Below are 18,557 nucleotides of genomic sequence, written 5' to 3'. Positions count from 1 at the left end.
GAAAGCCCCCCCGCTGGCCCTGGCGTTGTTCCTCAGGAGGAAGGCGGTGGTTTTTCGCCGAACTCCGTGCGTGGCGTTTGAAAGCAAGCAGCCGATACAAAACCCGCTTTTATTTGCGTTGCAAAATCCGCCGCCCGATAGCGAGGCGCTGACCAGAGGGGAAATGGGTGAGGCCTCCACATCCTGCGCTCGCCTCTCGCCGTGCCCTGAAGCCGGCGGTCCCCTCGTACCGGGGAGGGGGCCGGGGGGGCTGCGGCTCTGCGCGGTGCCACAGAGCGCCCCAAAGCGGGCACCGCAGGGAGACCCCCGCGGGGTCCAGCCCGGCCCCTCCGGGTTGTTTAAAGCCTCCTGAGAGGCGGCGGCTGCCCGGATCCCCCCTGCTCTCCCCCCGGTTCTCCCTGGTTCTACCCCGGTTCCCCCCCGGTCCCCCCCCCTCCTCATTCCCCCCGGTCCCCCCGCCCTCCTTCCTGCCGCGCCGTGATGTCAGCCCCGCCGGGGCCGCCGCTGCAGCCGCTCCGTGCCCCCGGCTCCAGCCCCAGCCCCAGCCGCTCCTCGCCGCCGGCTCGCATCGGATCGGCTCGCACCGCACCGCCTCCCCCCTCCAGCATCCCCCCCCTTCCCTCGGCCCAGCGGTGAGCAGCGGGGAGCCGCCTTCGGAAGCGTTAGAAAGAGCCTTTGTCTGGCACCGCAGCCTCCCAGCCGCCTTTCGGGGCTCCTCCGGGCTTTTCGGAGCCCCGGGCGTGTGTTGGCGGAGCCGCCAGGGGCTGCCGCTCTCGCACGCTTCCGACGGATGGCTCTGAGTGTGCGGCGGCGCCCGGGGTTGGGGTTCTTTGTACACAGCCCTGCGTGCGTGTGGGAAATTCACATGATCGCAGCCTGAAGGAGGAAGGGCTGCGAGAGAGGAGCGCTCCTGTCGGTTTTGCTTCTGTCGCTTTTGCTTCTCGCCCGGTCAGCCCTCCTGGATGGTCGCCTTACCCTCCTGCGGACACACTGCCCAGAGAAAAGAGGCTTGATTATTTTTATATTTTTTTTTTACATTTTTTTTTTTGGCGTGATCATCGTGCAGAAATAACCACTTTTCTCCCAGTTTGCCGGTGCGCACCGAGGCAGCAGGAATATGCTCATGAAGGAGTACCGGATCTGCATGCCTCTGACAGTTGAGGAGGTAAGCTCCGCCGCTGCTGGCGGCCAGGCTCTCACCCACCCAGGCTTTGCTCTTCCAAGGCAAGTTGAGGTCGTGTCTGTTTTACCGAGCGGTTTTTCTTCGCGTAACAAACTTGGTCGTATGATTGGCGGGAGAGGCGCCTTGTTATTGCAAAATAAAGGAATCCCGCAGGAACGAAGGTAAGTGAAGCGTATCGAAAGCTTTGTGGCGCCCAGGTGTTAGAAAGATCTGCAACCAGACCTTTAAGAAGAACCTTAAGCATATTGGCAAGGGAACGCTTCGTGCTGAAATCCTGTGCCTCGTAAAGCATTTGTCCAAAACCCAGATTCTAAAAATATCTTCACCTTTGCTTAAAATATCCTCGCAGATGGGACTGGCCTGAAACTCTGGCACAGGTAGGCTAGCTAGCGGTAATTTCCTAGTGAAACTTTTTGTGTCGTGTAAAGAAACAACTGAAAGTCAAACCGCTTTTCGTCCCCATCCTAATGCCCGCGTTAGGGGTTAGGCGTGTGACCTGCCAGCTTGCTGCCTTAGGACAGCAGCACCCCCCCGCGATGCCCGTGCCGCCTACTCGCTTGTGCCCACAGACAGCGGGGCCCGCGGGCGCAACAGGCAGCGGAAGGCCCGGCCGTGCTCTGTCGCCTGTCGCCGACACGGTGCCGGGCAGCGGCCCCCGAGGGCAGGCGCCTGGCGGGGCAGCGCCGCGCTCCCGGAGCCCCCCGAGCGCGCCGCCGCCAGGAGGCGCCACTGCCCCGCCCCCTCCGTTATGGCCACGCCCCCTCGGTCATGGCCACGCCCCTCGCGCTGCTTCGCGCGGGCGCGGGAAAGCTGCGCTGGCTGGGGCGGGTGGTGGTTAGCACGGACAAAGCCCCCCGACCCCGTATTTATAACCAAATACATTTATTTTGCAAACTACCTCGTGGGTTTTGCTTAAATGCCCATGAGCAAGGGCGTCGCTGCGCGGCATGGTTTTCCTCCTCGCAGTGTGTGCGGAGGGCTCCTCACTAGTGCTGCACAGCAGTTGTTTGGACCCTCTGTCCCTGTCTTCAGATGGGGCGAGTTAACAGCTCCTTAAAACTGAGAATTTAAACCCTGAATTATGACCAGCCTGCTCGTGCTTCTCCTGAGAGCAGGACCCAAATGCACCACTTATGTGTCAGTAAATAGGCAACATTCTGAATTGAAGCATTTCTCCATCCAAGTTAGAAAACACAATGTGATGCTGGATGGTGTTTGTTCAATACATAGTCTTACTTGGTTTGGGTGTTATTGTAGCATAGACAATGCTTCATCCAAGCCAGTTGCCAATGCCCTCAGGCTACCACACTTAGTTAATCGCATTTAATTATGTCATCAAAAGGGAACAGATCTAGTTTATTTTGAAAAATTCTTGAAAACAAGATTTCTGGATAGAGAAAAGTTGAAAAAATTCCCTACACTAGATGGGTTGATGTGCAGTGAGGCAGAAGGTGATGGAAGTCTCTCATTCTCAAGAACGTTTACAGAATTAGTAAAGATGCTTATGTATCTTGTAGGTTCTTTTATGTTGAATCATCCATCTAATCTAAGAGCTGCAGCTGAGATGACTTTGAGGGACCTAGGACATGTCTGGTATTTAGAATGAATTTCATTATTAATTATAAAACAGTGACAAAACTTTAAAATTGCCAGACTTTTTTTGATACTATTTATGTACTAAAACTGTCCTGCACTGTATTTCTCACAGTGGTGCATTTTTGTGACGTCTCCTACAGTCTCTGAAGGTGTTACCTTATTTGACCTCTAGTTTTGTACTGACTGCCAATAATGTATATTTTTGGGACTGTGCAGGCGAAGCGTTATGCAGTCCTCAGGAGAGCATCTAGGGGCAGTGCTTGCCCTTCAGAAGCCATTTTGGTTCTGAGAGGCCCAAACTGCCTTCTGCAAGGTACTAAGTCACTCTGAAATTAAGTGAGATTTGATGGAAATGAAGCTTATGCTTTTTCTCGCAGGATTGTCACACTAGGCCCTGATCTGCAGTGGCACCTAGGTACCTAGCGTGTAGTGGGAGTCAAGCACCTAAGTATTCTTGAGGTTGTAGGTTTCAACAGGTATGTGAAAAATGCAGTTGTTACCTAGGCAGCTGCTTGGCTTCCCTCCTTGTGCTGCCTTCCTTACTTGGGCTTTACAACTCTGTTTTTTCTGCTGTTTGAAAATTCTGGCTTTTGGCCTGTGCACCTTGCACATGTGTTCAAAAGCTTCTCTGAAGAGCTTTCTCTTTTAGCACTGACTTATTGGTTATCCATAAATAGGAGGTACTCCTTCTTTAGTTGGTAGCGTTATGTTGTCACCAAAATTGGAGTGGTTTCCTGTGCCATTTCTGTGAAAATAATCAGATGATGTAGACAGGAATTTCTGTACAGCTGGTTTTCCTTAGCTACTGCAGAGACTTCTTGGGGCGTTCTTTCATTGATTCCCTTATTAGATAAGATGCTCAAATATTAATGGAAGCCTTGTTTGTTTACCTGTCAGCTTGGATGTCGAGTGCTTTCTTGACACTAAATATTTCCTAAGAAATGTTGATCACTGACTTAACTCTTCCTGTGTATTTTGTGCTAGGATACAGTAGGCAGCGGTGCATCTTAGAGTCTATGATTTTATCTTTGTTCCTCATCCATGAGCACCAAAGACAGGTTGCTTCAAGAGCGCTTGCTGAGATGCTGTGGCACCATGCTATAGTACTTATTCAAGGCTGAGGCATACTCATTAAACTGTATTTATATCGACAGTTCTTAAGGGCTGTTACGTATATATATTGTTACAAGCTGCCCAATTAGCCTTGAAATAATTTGAGAAAGGAAATGTCATGTTAACTTCTAAGCAAAATAATAACAACTACTGGAAGAACTTTGCAAATTAGGTCAGAATGTAGCTGTTGCATGAATAAACCAGTAAGATTGCCAATTAGAAATCACTCTGTACCTCATTTGTGGTACTTCTGGGATGCATGCTTGCAAATTCAGTCCTTTTTGTTAAAACTGAGACCTCATAAATTACAAAAAGACATTCATTTTCATGAATACATAAAGCAAGTATGTATTATGTATTTTCATCATACATAAAGCAAGTAAAATCTATTGCACTAATTCTTAGGATATGTTGCAGTCTTCAGCCCAGCTGCAATTAATAAATGAGCTTGCCTCTTTGATTATTTTTCTTCTTACATTTTAATTTATTTGTTCATTCTTACAAATAGCTCCATCATACAAGAGAATCTTATAACAGGCTACATTGTGTTTTTCTAAAATATCATCTGTTGAAAACACATTCTTAAGCAAGTGAAGAGAGCGCCAAGCAATTGAAAAGAGCTGAGATGCCAAAAAATTCTCAGTCTCATGTCTCATTGCAAATCATAATTCCATCATACTTTTCTTCACGGGAAGGATTATATGTGGGGGGTTTTTGTGCTTTAGAGCTACTTTTATGTGAAAATGTAGAACAAATCTGAGAGGTTAGCATCTTACTGAACTTTATTTTAGAAGAGATGAAGTACAGTGAAGTTGATGATTTGTGTGGAAAGTGATATTCTTTAGAGGAGTAGGTGGAAAGACATTTTTGCTGGATCCTGTTGAAAATGGAGTTGTCACTGCTGTAAAATGCTAATAAAGATGTGAAGCTAGCTTGCATGTATTTTAAAGCTGAATATAAAATAAACGGTAGTCATAAGGTTTTTTCCTTGAAAATGGGGATGACTATCAACATTTCTGTTAGTTCAGCACTATGTATGTATGGCTAGTATCTAAACTAAGATCAAAACAAACAAACAAAAACACCCAGAAAGGTTCTTCTTTCCTTTGTTCTTTATCTCAAGCAAGATTATCTCTGCTGAAGCTGGTGGAATTGCCCCCATTCTATGCTTTAAATAAAAGCTAAGGCTGATCTGTGGGGGAGCACTGCCTGAATGAGCTATGCAGGAACAGCTGTATTGTCATAAATACAAACAAGCAGAGACCTGCAAAGGGTTCTTAAATGCACATAATGATTTACAACAAAAAGCCTTTCAACATTAACAAATTCTGGCCTTAGAGGTGTTGTGATTACTCCTTTAACAAGCATATCCAGTGTTTTAGCTCGTTTCAAAATTTCAAGCATGAATTTTCCCAGTGTGGATTATTTACATAAAATTATTGCAGCAACACGTGTGTAAACACTATTTGTATTCTTTCAATCTTGTGTACGTTTCTTCTTTGAGAGATTTCATAGTCTACTGTTTTGTGCACAAATGGTACTTGTTAGAGCATGCTTTATTCAGAGATTTTAAGCTGAATGAAAGCATTTGAGAAAGTATTTTTATGCCCTGAGAGTTGCAGGTGTTACGCTATTTGGACGTAACTATGTGTATGTATAATAGAAAAACCCTAAGTACAGTATAAAGTGTAAAACATTTTCTCTAAGTTAGTTATCCACTGCAGGACAAACTACGTATACTCAGCCTGCAATTAATACAGGCAGATTAAATATTGGTCACTCATTCATTTTTAATTTTTTTTCCTGCTATAACCAAAGAACATGTTTTCAGGAACACACAAATGTGTGGAACATCTGAAAAAGCTGTATGTTGGTTGTATGGAAGAGAACTATGAACAAGCACGAGGTGAAGCAGCTTTCCAAACGTGGTTCACTTTTAATTACTAGTAAGTCAAATAGTTGGACCATGACGTGAGCATGGCCTCTGCCTAAAAGGTTAATCTGGCAATTTTGAGCCAATGTTGTCCAGCAAAAATGAATGCTTATTGTGCAATTTCATTCTAATTTAAACTATAAACAGCTAGAATACATCTATAGTCTTACAGTGATTCCTTTAAAAGATAATCGAAGTGCTATGAGAAGCAAAGGACTTTCTACTCTAGTTAATCATTTGTTCTGGATGTGCCTTACAAGAACACCAGATTTTTTACCTTCTCTTTGCAATTAATACTGGGGGTGCACCCGTACATTTGTCTGAGGAGTAGGGTTAATTATCGATCTAGAAAAGCTCTCAACCCCACTATGAACATCGTCTCACTCTTCAGAAGAAATCCTGGTGTAAGGTTCTCTGCAGCAAACAGATCTGCTTTGGGCGCAGCCACGGCTTCTCACATCGTCAGGCCTTTGTGTGACCATAAACTGACCCAAAAACTTAGGGGCTGGGAGGGATCGTCCCAACAGCCTAACAGATGAAATGGGAAGAAGAAAGCATTAGTAGTGAGCTCCTAGTACCAAACAAGACCAGCTATTTCATTTTCTTTTGACACAGTCGTGTTGCCAGAACGAACAGTTGAAAGTGAGAACTGTGTTTTGACGTGAGAAGAAACAAGTACCTTGCTTTCGCTTGGCCTTCCTCTTCCAGCTGTAGACACCTTCAGAGCTATGAAAGCAGGGCAGGGCAGGTGTCAAATCTGCACTGAGCTCTGCTGCAAAATAGGAGACCGAAAATAACAAGTTTTCTCCTTCACTCGCGTTTGCACATTGCAATACAACTCTGTGAAAGGAACAAGAAAACCTTTGTTCTTAAAGTTTCAGTGTAAATCATTAAAAACTCCTTCAGTGGAAAGGATCAGATATTCCTCAAGGAGCTCCAAACTCTGACATACATCTCTCTTCATCTCTGTTGCTCTCTGTCTCTTCTCTCCTTGTCAACACTTGTTTTCTCCAAGGGGAGGGGGTGTACACACACGCACACACGCGTGCATGCTGCATGTTTGATTGATGGCTTTGTTGGCAAAATATAGGGCCAAGTTTTGCATTTCTCTTAAAAGAAAATGCAGCTCGATAGTGTTTTAGGACATTTTCTAGCTCAAACACTGTGATGTTATCAAGAACTTCCGTGAAGTGTGTTTGTCTTTGAACCATAATGTAGATTTGGAAACTCCGAAACAGGGAGAGAGGCACAGAATATCAATACTGACTTTTAAAACTTAGTGCTTTCATTTTTTTAATGATTATTATTCTTCTTTACTTTCTGGGATGAACTTCCAGTTGCTGAAGGCATGAAGTTCTTGTAAGAGTTGATGCAAACTACAAAGGATCAGCACTTTGAGGTCACTTTTGTTCGTGTACCTAATAATGAACATAGATACTAGCATTCTGAAGTTTGATAACTCTGGTATGTCAAATGCATTTTCCCCTAGTCCAGCATGTTTAACTTCCACATCTGCCTAAATGTAAGTTTAGAAATCATAGTTACACTAATCTTCATGTGCTTTTTGACTGACTGCACATGTTAAAAATTTTAGGAGATTTATAGCCGTTAAAATGTATAAAGCCCTCTAGATTATAGGAAGAGAAAGATCTCTGTAATAAGCAGGAAAAGTTAAAATTTCTATTTTCCTTCATGAGTATTCATTTTGATCTGACAGGCATTTATATTGTTTAAATCTGCGAGAGATCATGTTCCTTTGAACGAAAGACTGCCTAGTCAGGTAACGAAAAACCCATAGCATATAAGGATGATTCATTCACAGTATTCTGCTTTGTGCCTAGTAGACTGACAAGTATGTTCCCCAGGCTGTCCTCACAGAACCGACTCAGTACGGATGCTGAAATGTATGCAGGCTTTCCATCCTGAATGCCTAACGCACAAGCAACTATTAAATACTGTAAGGATGGAGGTAAATAACATACTATCTATCTTGAAATATACTCAATAACTGTGGGTGGTGGATAATTCTGTGTATCCTTGCTCACAGAAAACATCTTTTTTATTTACATTTTAAAAAATATTTTTTTTCATATATTTCATCCTTTTCTTCTTTGGTTCATAGAGCATCTGTCGTGACCAGCAGTTTGTTTTGTAACACTTGATGCCTTGATCCCAGAATGAAGCAGAGTGGCATTTCACATAAATTTGCTATCACAGCCGTCACGGTGAAGTGAAGTCTTACTAACTTTACATAGACATACTGTGCAAAGTCTGCGTATGTCTAGAAAATAAGGAGAAAGGTGCCCCCGAGGATTGCTGACTAGGTTTAAAAAGCAGTGAAGTAGAGGCAATTTAGATTTCACGTTGGCTTAGCTGATGGATTTATAGTCTGTAGGTGGGAGAAACTAGACTTGAACTTAACTTGCTTTTATATATAATGCTTTTAGTCTAGCCTTAGTCTTGTTTATCTCCTCAGTTCATCTTCTATTCCCAATTTTGGTTATAAGTGATCAGCCAATTTTGAATCCTTCAATACGTATTAAAATACTATTCTTATTTTTATAATGTATAATGCAGAGTGCTGAATTGTAGGAATGACATTTTAATGGCTTTGCTTGGAAAAAAAAATTATCTATCTCCCATCTTTTTCCTGTTTGTGGTCAGAAAATGCTGAAGCAATTTTGGATTCTATTAGTATTGTATTTGTATGGTTCTAATGCTGACTTTACCGTGCACACTCTTAGCTTTTGCGTATACTTGTGGAAATACTTAATTTAGAGCAAAATAATCACGTTCTGAGTCACATTCATGCATAAATGTTTGTAGATTGGGTTTATGAAAAAATAGTTCGTAAGCTCACCAGAAAATTCATGGTTGCTATTTAGAAGCTTCTACGTGTCTGTTCTAAGATTAGTCTTGCCTAAGTGATTAAGGAATACTTAGGCTCTGTGGGAATTGTTTTCTGTGAGCATGCTGAGTATGCTTTATTTTCCATTTCATCACACTAAATGTCATATTAGGTTTAATGTGCTGCCCGATTAATGACAACGTTTAACTTTTTTTTCAGTAAAAATGTTATTACAATGCATGACAAAATAATTATGTGATAATGACACTCCAGTATAACTCATGCTATTGCTCAATTGCTTGATTAACAGTCATTCACTGATGTCAGAAAAACAACTAATTGTGGAATATGTTTTCAGCTTTTTGCTCTCATTTTATATAAAAGTTACTTAAAAATATAAAAATAACCTTTTGTAGTAGTGTCACCATGTTACTTGAAAGGCTACCAACGTATGCTTTGGATCAAATATTTGTATTTGTCAGAAAGAGAAAGGCAATAGTAATTCTACTATTAAGCTTGAAGTTATTAGACAAGCCAAGCTGGTGTTTTTCCTGGTTGTACTTAGAAGGGTTTTTTAAGTAGTCTCACTTGTTAGACCCTCTGAATGTACTAGTCCTAGTAGCAATAATCTGATTTTCTGAAAGATGCTTGACAGATTTATGCAGATATTTATCTGATTTTTTTTTTCAGGTTTCCTTTGAAATTGCAAGTTAGCTGACCTTGAAGCAATAGATTTTTAAATAAATTAATCATACAGTGACTTGACATAAGCCAAATGAAGGACACAGATAAATGTAATAAATGTATACAAGATTAGTCTTAAGTAACCAGGCTGCTTCTTTTATCATATGGACCTGACATAAAACTTACATCAGTCGTACGTCACTGGATGAGCTTTTGTTTTGCTTTGCTCTGTGTGAAAGGAAAACCATTCAGTGGAATTCCGCCCTCAGTGATACCACTGAGAGATCCCTCCCTGATGTCAGAGAGGCCAAGATTTCACCAAATATGTGTGAGAAAACAGCACACTTTTAGATTCGAAATGCTGAGAATTTAAGTTCAGTTTTAGTCACATGGTGTAAATCTGAAATAATTCCCCTGACTGCAGTTGATCTGTTTCAGCTTTTACCAGTCTCATCGGAAGTAGACTTTAACCAATGGCTGTAAATCAAAATAAAACTTGTAGATGTCTCAAATCTGTGGTTCTCAACCGGCAGTCAAGCTGACATCTCTAACTCTTTAGGATTCTTGCCTAACCTAAAAAACATTTTCACACAGCCTCGGTTTTGTGTAAAACCTATGACAATGTCTTGGGGCCTACACAGAATAAAATGGCTGCTGTCCTCACGCCACGAAACTCAGCAGTAACCTCTTCTCCCTCAACTTTCAGCCCTAACTTCTTAGCATCTCCGATTCTCCTTTCTTTATCCCAGTGCTGAGGCCTTGGTCACGCTCCTGAGTAAGGCAGCCCGGCCAACGCAGCGGGCGGCCGGCCAGCTGGCAGCGAGGCGCCGCGCACAACAGCAGCCTGCTGCTCCTGCCCTGCCGGCCGGCCCGGGCACCAGGAGCTGCACGGCAGGCTCCAGGCTCCAGCAGTCGGTAATTCAGCTCCCCTTGGGGTACCGAGCCTGGGCCTGAATCTCAGCACTCCATCGGTTATCACGGATCTTTGCACCCAGGCCAAAGCTAAAGAGAGCGCTGAGTTCAGAAATCTCTCGAGGATTTGAGTGGGTTGCTGAGTTTATTTGCATTTGTAAACTGTTTGCTGCTCAGCCAAGCCCATGGGTTTTTTGCCTTTTTTATTAATATTATTTCCAGGAGTGATTCAGTATAAAAACATGTTTTCCTATATTAAAGGGACTCTGTTATACATTTGGATAGAAAGTTCTTTCTATGAACTTCAATGGAAGCAGAATAAAGCCTGCTATTAATTTTTTTTATTCATTTTTCCCACTGTTTTGCTATTACTTATTTTCTCCACTATCTCTGCTCTTTTGTTGTATGAACATGAACTCACTCAGTCAAGTGATGCCAAACTTCTAAATCTATCTTGAGTGGGTTTGAGATGAGGCAAACAACATTTTAGTGGAAATGTTATGTCATAGTAACAAATGCCTATGGATTAGTTAGTTTATTTCCAGGACTGCATGGGCTATACATTGCTATTTATAATTTAACTTTCTCAAGCAGCCACGACTGTGTTTATGTTACCATGGTGTTACTTGCCATACTTGAGGGCGGATAGTAAATGCTATAATTGAAAATAGATACTCCCACAGAAATAAGTGTAACAGGTGGTTATGTTTTTATTTAATCGTGCAGCAAGCATAATGCCAGTTAAATGTGGATACCTCTAATCCTGCCTTTTCGCAAAGACTTTTTTTTCAGGCATGTCAATTTGTCTTTAGTGGTCAGAACTGGAGTAAATAACATTAGTGACTTGTTCTGTAGCAGTCTGAGGAATGCCAGTGGCAATCAATGAGTCTCCTCTGCTGCAGGCTCCAGAAACAAATCTTGTGGGGAAGAAAAGCAGATGCTCTCATTTAGGGGGTGTCTATAGCTCATCCTTCTTCTGGGGACCACAGCCTGAATAAGCCTGAATTCCTTTAGAGTATTTGAGGAGTAGTGGCTGCTGTTTCCATATGATTTCCTCATGTTAGCCTTCTGACCTCATCCCATCTCTTATTTTCCCTCCGTTGTCCATCATTAGGAATTGTACCTCTGTTTTGAGGTCTGCCCTACCTTAATATAATGTGGCTTAGTTTGCTGTAAGCTTACACCCACCTTCCTGGTGCTGGCAGCATACACCCTGCAAAGGGAAAACTATTCAAGCCATCTCTCTCACTGTCAAAAGCTGTAAGAATAGCTTCTGATTAAATTTTGTCAACTCCCATGAAATCAGTAAAATATGTAATAGAAGTCTTTCACCTAAAAATTCGAAGAACTGAAAGGATGTTACAAATGGAACAGAAAATTAATGCCTTACCTCACAAAAAGAACTGCAATATCCTACAATAACAAATACCAAACATGAGAGCTGAGGCAAGGCATAAGAGGGCCTTTGTGCATTATTCCAGCACTTCTTTAAGTTCCTGAACAATGTTTATAAAAATGTTTGACAGGAATCTAAACACTTTTTTAGCAACTCAATGTTTGTTAGGTTAAAATAGAACCTGATCAGAACAAGTCTGCTCAGGAAGATTCGTATTCAATTTTGCATCTGCACTGGGTTAAGTCCTTTAACAAATCCTTTTTTTCTACCATTTCATACCACAAAATCTGTAACTTCATGTACAGATCTGTATGCATAGGAAAGATGTGTTTTTTTTTTAAAAAAAAATTTATACTATGCATTGTAATAGAGCAAATTGTTTTGGTCATTAAATATATTTCACAATCTTTCAGAACAGTCTTCTCTTGCTAGATTTTTCTTTATGTACACTGGCATCTCTTCATTTCCTCCTGTCATTTGGTTTTCCTAACCTGTAGATCTTTTGTTGTTCTGTTGTTTTACCCTGATGACTCAACTTGGTCAAGTTCTGGCTTGAATTTCATTGACATTAGAGACAGCGTAGCCTAGAATATATTTCTACATGGTCTACCTCTACCGGGAATGCATGGAAGTTGAATATATATGTATGCATAGGCCATAGTTCAGCCCTTATTTTACAACATTTACATAATAAATAATGCAATTTATATTTCAATCGTGGGGAAAGAATTAGCCAACTTTTGCTGCAATATTTTAAAATTCGTTGCTGTTAAGAGCATTTGAGGGTATTCTAATGATTTCTGCTATGTTCGGTCAGCTTTGATGATCTAGTTCTAGTTGTCAGCCCTAGATTCCTTCTCATCTGTCACAGCAGCAGAAACTGGAGAAACTGAGAAGGTTCAGAAGTGTACTTGTTTCATGCTGTCATGAACAAACTTAGAAGAAAAATTGTCATTCCACATAGCTGTATTTGGTGGCTACAACTGTTGGAGTACTTTTTTCAAATTAAGTGTAGAAGCTTTAATTTCACTACTGCATGAAGTACATTAGTAACTTGTGTGAATGTTTACTCTGCAACTTTCCATCTGCATACTTAGGAATTGAAGTAGTAAATTAATTTTGATTTAAGAGTTCTTAGTTATCGTCACACTATGGAGTGCTTGAGCTGTATGACTTAGTAGGAATCACGTAATTAATTTCACATGTTGCTTTAAAACTATATTATGATGTTTTCTTTATCAACTGTTTGTCTGTACAAGGACAGCAGCTGTTGGAAAACTTGGGAGTTGTCATTGAGAGCCTTACCCATGTTGCATGTGGCAGGCTTCCGTAGGGAGAAAGTGGTTTGAAAGTAAGCCTAAGTCAGATCAGTAATTTGGGCCTTGGGAATTCTTCAGAGTAAAACAATAGAAACATATGGGCATCATCCTATTTTCTCCTAAAGCTATTCAGGCACAAAAACAAAAATGATTGTAGATTTTTCTGTCAGAAATAATCTAAAATGTGGAAAATAATTCAAAATGGCAGTGTTGTTTCACACTCTCTACTTGCTGCAAAAAGTCATATGCTTTAAACTATTAACTAAGAACACTTTAGTCAGGATAGGATGGTTATTTTGAAAGCCATTTCAAAAATGCATTTTATTAAAACCATACAAAAGGTAACTGACTGGTGTAACTGAACACTCAAGCACAGAGTAGAGATTCTTGTGAGAGTTCTGCACAGCAGCCTCCTGTTGAGGTCTTTTGGGGCTCTTTTTAGAAGTAGTGGTCAGAATTCCATCTTTACTCTTCAATTTTGTATCAAATGAAAGCTGAGTCCTCCGATTTTTAGTATAGCTATAGGATAAAAAATGAATTTTCATTATCAAGAAGTGTTGTATGCATATATAGCTTTTCTCATGGACTCAGTTCAAGGTTTTTCCTCAGTTTTCCTTTTGCATTTTGCCCAATGAGTAAAGCAAAGCCGAAAAAAAAAAAAAGTTCAGAACGTGATATGATTTGTCATACTTTGGTTTTAAGCTGGTTTACATTGGCTTGAAATTGTAATGTTATTTAAACCAGTATCACTTCCTGTATACACAAGGCTGAAGTTTACATCTTAAGGCTTTACAAGGAGGTCCTTAAGCCCTTTTACAAACTTCTAGCCACTGCATTCCTTTCCACAGGTCGTTATCCTTAACATCTTTTCAGATCCTTTCTGCATGTAACAAATTGGGAAGTTAGGCTTGCAAATTAAGACAGCTACTTCAGCTTTCAAGGCTTAACCTTATAGGTAGGAGCTGATTGACTTCACTGGTACAGAGAAGTGGACATTCCCTAGGGCCACTAACAAACTTCCATGTAACTGTGAGTATGCACTGAAGTATTAGCCTGTGACGTACTCATGCATGTTTAATGGTAAGGAATTCAGCATTGTAGCCAATCCAAACCTTTGACAAGAACAGTGAGTTAAGAATTGAATTTGCAAAACATTTTTGGTCAAATGATATTAATACAAATGCTGTAATGAAGGCAATTATTATAAAATAGTAGATCCTGTCTGGTATTATTTATGTCCTAGATCAATACATCTGCATGGATGTTCACTGTCAAGTTTGGGATTTGGCCTGTCTTGCTGAGTTATCCCTGTTCCCTTAGCCTGGTATTTGTTCAGATGTAGAACCTCTGCCTTCTTTTGGTGCTGGCATGGAGTCCAAAAGGCACAGAATCCTTGCTTGAACCTTGTCTGATATAGGCTGTTTACCTGGGAAATAAATAACTAGTATTTCTAGTCACTGTAGTCCGTGTGGGTACTAGAGAAGAAGTCTTGAGTCAGAATGCTGTTTTAGCAGTCTTCATCAGTTACAGATCAGAATTTTGTCTTGATGTATATGAAAGGTTTGCCATTGTGTCTACCAGGTTTCATTTTGTCAAGTTCATACCTGGTTATTCTGTGCTTTTCTTAGACAGTTATCTTTTAATATTTCTTCTTAACAGTCACAATTCTCTGTGTGAAATTCTAGTGTGAATTTTTATGTTAGTGTTGGTAGGTGGTTCCCGATACATTTTTTTCCCCGGAGTATTCATTTCTCTGGCATGTTGCTTCTTAACTCCAGGTTAGGCAGCACAGTGCAAACACTCCCTGGTTTCTTATCTCTTGGTTCAAAACAGGATTTTAACCTATTCTGTCAGCTAAAAGAAAATGCAGTGAAAGGGAAGAGAACAAGGAAATACAGAGATAGCATTTTTCAGAGGAAGGAATTTAAGTAGTAATTAAGCACAGTAAGTAGATTGTATAGCTATAGACAGAATTCATGTTCTCCATCAGGTGACAGTTAAAACCATTTTCCTTTTTTATTTTTACTGGAAGTATAGGAAAGCTGTACAGGAAAAGAAATAGACTTGCCGATTAATGAAAGCTTTACCATTCTTTAAATATTTTGTCATGTTATAACTGCCATAAAGATAATTACAGAGCACTTGGGGTACATTTTTATCTTTTTTTTATTTTTGCAAACCATTATTTTTCCTTTGCATTTCTGATAGCTTTAAGTCAAAGGTTTCAAAGGAAAAGGACTTTCACTCCATTTCATCTGCATAGCAGTTCATCACACTGCTGATTGATGTGTGTAAGTTATAAGCATATGTCAGTTTTACACATACACAATTTTGAAGGAAGAGTAAATTTTGCAAGTTGACATGTAAAGTTAGCTGAAAATTTGGTCCCAGAGGTCCTTTCCAGAGAAAATTAGTGTTCTGTATCTACTGATGATTTTCTAGAAAACTGGGAAAGGAAAATGATGTTATCAAAGCTTAAAGGATGTAAATCATCAGTGAACATTTTTGACAATTTCCCACACCTGCATATTAATACTACTTAAAGAGTGTTTTCTTAGCCTTCATATGTCAAATATTCTTTCGCATTTAGAGTGACATCAGGAAAGGCTCAAGACTGATGAATTAGAGTTGTTGGGTTTGATCCTGTTAAGTCTTTAGTGGTTTTTGGTAAACACAAAAGTTATATAAACTCTTCTGTGTATTACTTCTTGCTGAAAATCAGTGCTTAAGTTGATCTGTCTAATGAAGCTGCTGAGGAAGTTCACGTTAGGGATTCGCTGTCATGAAAATGTTAAGACTTGGGTGTGCCATAAAGCCATTCTACTGTACTGAGTGTGGGATCCTTTTCAGGCAGATGCTGAACAACTTTCAAAACTAGTTATTACCTTAAGGTAGCACGGCACTGTAGTGTGTATTGTATTTTAGAAGAATGAGAACTAACTAGCCCGAGACTAAAGGTTTTTGATCTGTATTCCCTGTATTCCCAAGAAACCATGCACTGGTAAAACGAGTAGGTGTTTCATCTCTGTAGATCTTTAGAGATGTTTCTCTAATTTCACTTAAGCATTGTGTTCCTAGTAGTATATTTATATGTTTTCTGAAGTAGAAACAATAATTACAGCTGCGTGATATGAACTGACTGGTGGTGAACAGGGGATCAATTGGTTCCTGTCTGTAGAACACCATGGTGTAGCCTACATTTTCATCCCTGAATTCTTCCATCAGTCATGCAGTGGAGGAGACCCAGTGGTGCATTTAGACTTAAAGTGGGTGTTCCAGGTGTCCCTTGCCCCTAAGGTGAAGGAGATAGTGTTACTCAGCTTTTCATCTCATCAGGACTTTCTCTCCACGCATAGGAGGCTGCAAGTGATCACAGTAACTCTGTATCCTCTCTGCTCTGTTCTCTCCTTTTTTTCCACTTTGTACTCTCTATAATATGCCTCCCACTCCATCTTTTAAATCCTTGTTGTAGGAGGTTAATTACAAAAATGTATCTTTCCATGGCTGTTGGGTTCAAGTTATTGCTTGTTCTTTTTATATATTGTTCATTGGGGATTTTTGGATAAGTTGTGGATGAGTATGCTACCATTGCTAATGAGTATGTTGAGCACTTTAAAACCTAGCACAAATCCCACTGGGACTTCACTGGTGTCGTCTCTCCAGTGATTCAAAACTATTTGTCTATTTTGCTTTTGTATTGTATCTTTTAAGCAATAATTTATCCAAATAAGGACCTTTCTTATCTTGTGGCAAATCAGTTTCTTTAGAACATCTGGGGAGTGACCTTGGAAAAACAGGCTTTTGAAATCAAATGAGCTCATATCAGCTAGGTCCCCTTTGTCTACATACCTGTTGACCTTTTCAGAGAACTGATAACGACATGACTTTTCTGTGCTGAAGAGTGAACTTTTCCCTCAATACTTATTCATCCATGCTGTGCTGTTCACAAAGTTTTAATTTCTTTGCTTCCATAGCCTAAATCACCCCCATACTTCTAATGGTTTTCTGTTCAATATGTTGAAATAATGAAAGCAAAGGAAAAGCAAATTAATACAGCTCCTGTCCTACTTGGTGAATGTATAATAAAATTTAATGTCAACACAATGTATTGAATTAATTGTTAGTGCAAAGAGACAGAGTTCCCATTAGCGTGCTGAACATATATATATGTGTATATATATATTAGCATGGCTACCTGCCTTACTGCATACAAGCACACAACCCTTGTAGAAGATTCATGATTTTTTTTTTAATGTTTATTCATTGAAATCACTTTCTGTTTGGGGGCTGATTCTTAAAGAGAATCCAAGATGTATCAATGATAACAAATAGAATCACAGAGTTTTTATTAATATTATTTTGGCAAGGAATGTTTATTAGTGATGTGCAACAGTATTTCCATCTTATATTATAAGTTGTTTTGCCAAGTGCTGTTTGGCAGTATGTCATGTTCCTTAGTTTCCATTTGGAGTTGAGCACTCTCCTGTCAGTTTTATCTCTGAAATGAATTAACAACATTTGCTTTATTTTAGATACTAGCTCTTGCAGGATGCATATCATTTAAACTTAATAGGATACTGTGTTATGAGGCATGATTCTTTTGTTTATCCAGGCTTTGTCATTGCCAGTAGCAAACATTGTTCTGCTGTTGTTTCATCCCCACAGTCCTAGTTCATGCTCAATGCACACAGAATTGGCAGTCGTTAAAACAGAGAGAAATTTGTGTCCATGTTTAACTTCGATTTGTTCCTATTCTGTTGCTATAACCTCCTCCCACTGACTGTAAATCAGTAAGTGAAAAGCACACCATGTACGCTATCTACAGCCAAGCAGTTGATATGGTGTAATTAATTGACAGCATTCCTATAGTATGCTGATAAGCAAGAGTAGTGCCCTTCTCAGGCCTCCTATTCACAGTGAAGTCGGTGGGAGTTTTCCTACTCATAAGAATGCAAAAATATGTTCCTAAGAGAAAATTGATTGAATGAAGATCTGTGTGTGAAGTACAGGACAAATTCTGTACTGAACCACGCTCTGTACAAAACCATTGACTTGAAGTACAGTCGAAGGCAACCTAGTAATTTATCTATAAGTAGGAAATGAGGATACATCCGGAGGCTTGTGGATTTTGAATTAAAGATTTACCTTAATAGTGGTGTTTTCAGTGTGTAATAATATATTAAATCAGTTTGCAATATGACCAATGAACCAAGTTCTTGCCAGCTGTGTTAAAAATGGTAAGTAAGATGGGTCATTTTGTAATAAGAAGACAGGCTAGAAAGTAAATCTAAGGGAAGATCAAACATAAAGGAAGTACTGTTTCTGTGGACTACTATAGTGATGTCAGAATGTTGTGGCCATGTAAAAACAAATATGCCACTACAAAACTTTGTCTGACATATTTCCATTTTTCTTACATGGGAAGTGTCTTGCTTGGATATACTGCTCTGAAGGAAGCAGGGGCAAGGCAAATAAAAGTGCGTAATCAAATCCTGATAGCAACGTTATAGCTGAACAACATCTGAACAGAGCATGAGATTTCATTAGGAAGATGTACTTTCAGGTTATATATT

The 18,557-nt window shown here is 40.3% G+C and overlaps 1 protein-coding gene across 4 annotated transcripts in view; it reads left to right on the top strand.

The window, feature by feature from the left end:
• PITPNC1 (phosphatidylinositol transfer protein cytoplasmic 1) overlaps positions 1–18,557 on the top strand; it is a 90,701-nt gene that overhangs the window by 2,286 nt on the left and 69,858 nt on the right. The window contains exon 1 of one of the 4 annotated variants that reach the window (XM_035342334.1): positions 472–1,165. The exons of the other annotated variants lie outside the window; for them this stretch is intronic. Within the exon in view, the coding sequence (XP_035198225.1) occupies positions 1,118–1,165 (48 nt within the window). The 5' untranslated portion in view covers positions 472–1,117. Of the gene's footprint in view, positions 1–471; positions 1,166–18,557 lie in introns of those variants that run through there. 4 annotated transcript variants of the gene reach the window in all.

Source organism: Oxyura jamaicensis, chromosome 18 (genome assembly GCF_011077185.1).
Source record: "Oxyura jamaicensis isolate SHBP4307 breed ruddy duck chromosome 18, BPBGC_Ojam_1.0, whole genome shotgun sequence".
Classification (NCBI taxonomy): Eukaryota; Metazoa; Chordata; class Aves; order Anseriformes; family Anatidae; genus Oxyura; species Oxyura jamaicensis.
Note: the sequence above shows the minus strand (reverse complement) of the source record. Positions and strands in the feature narration are given on the sequence as shown.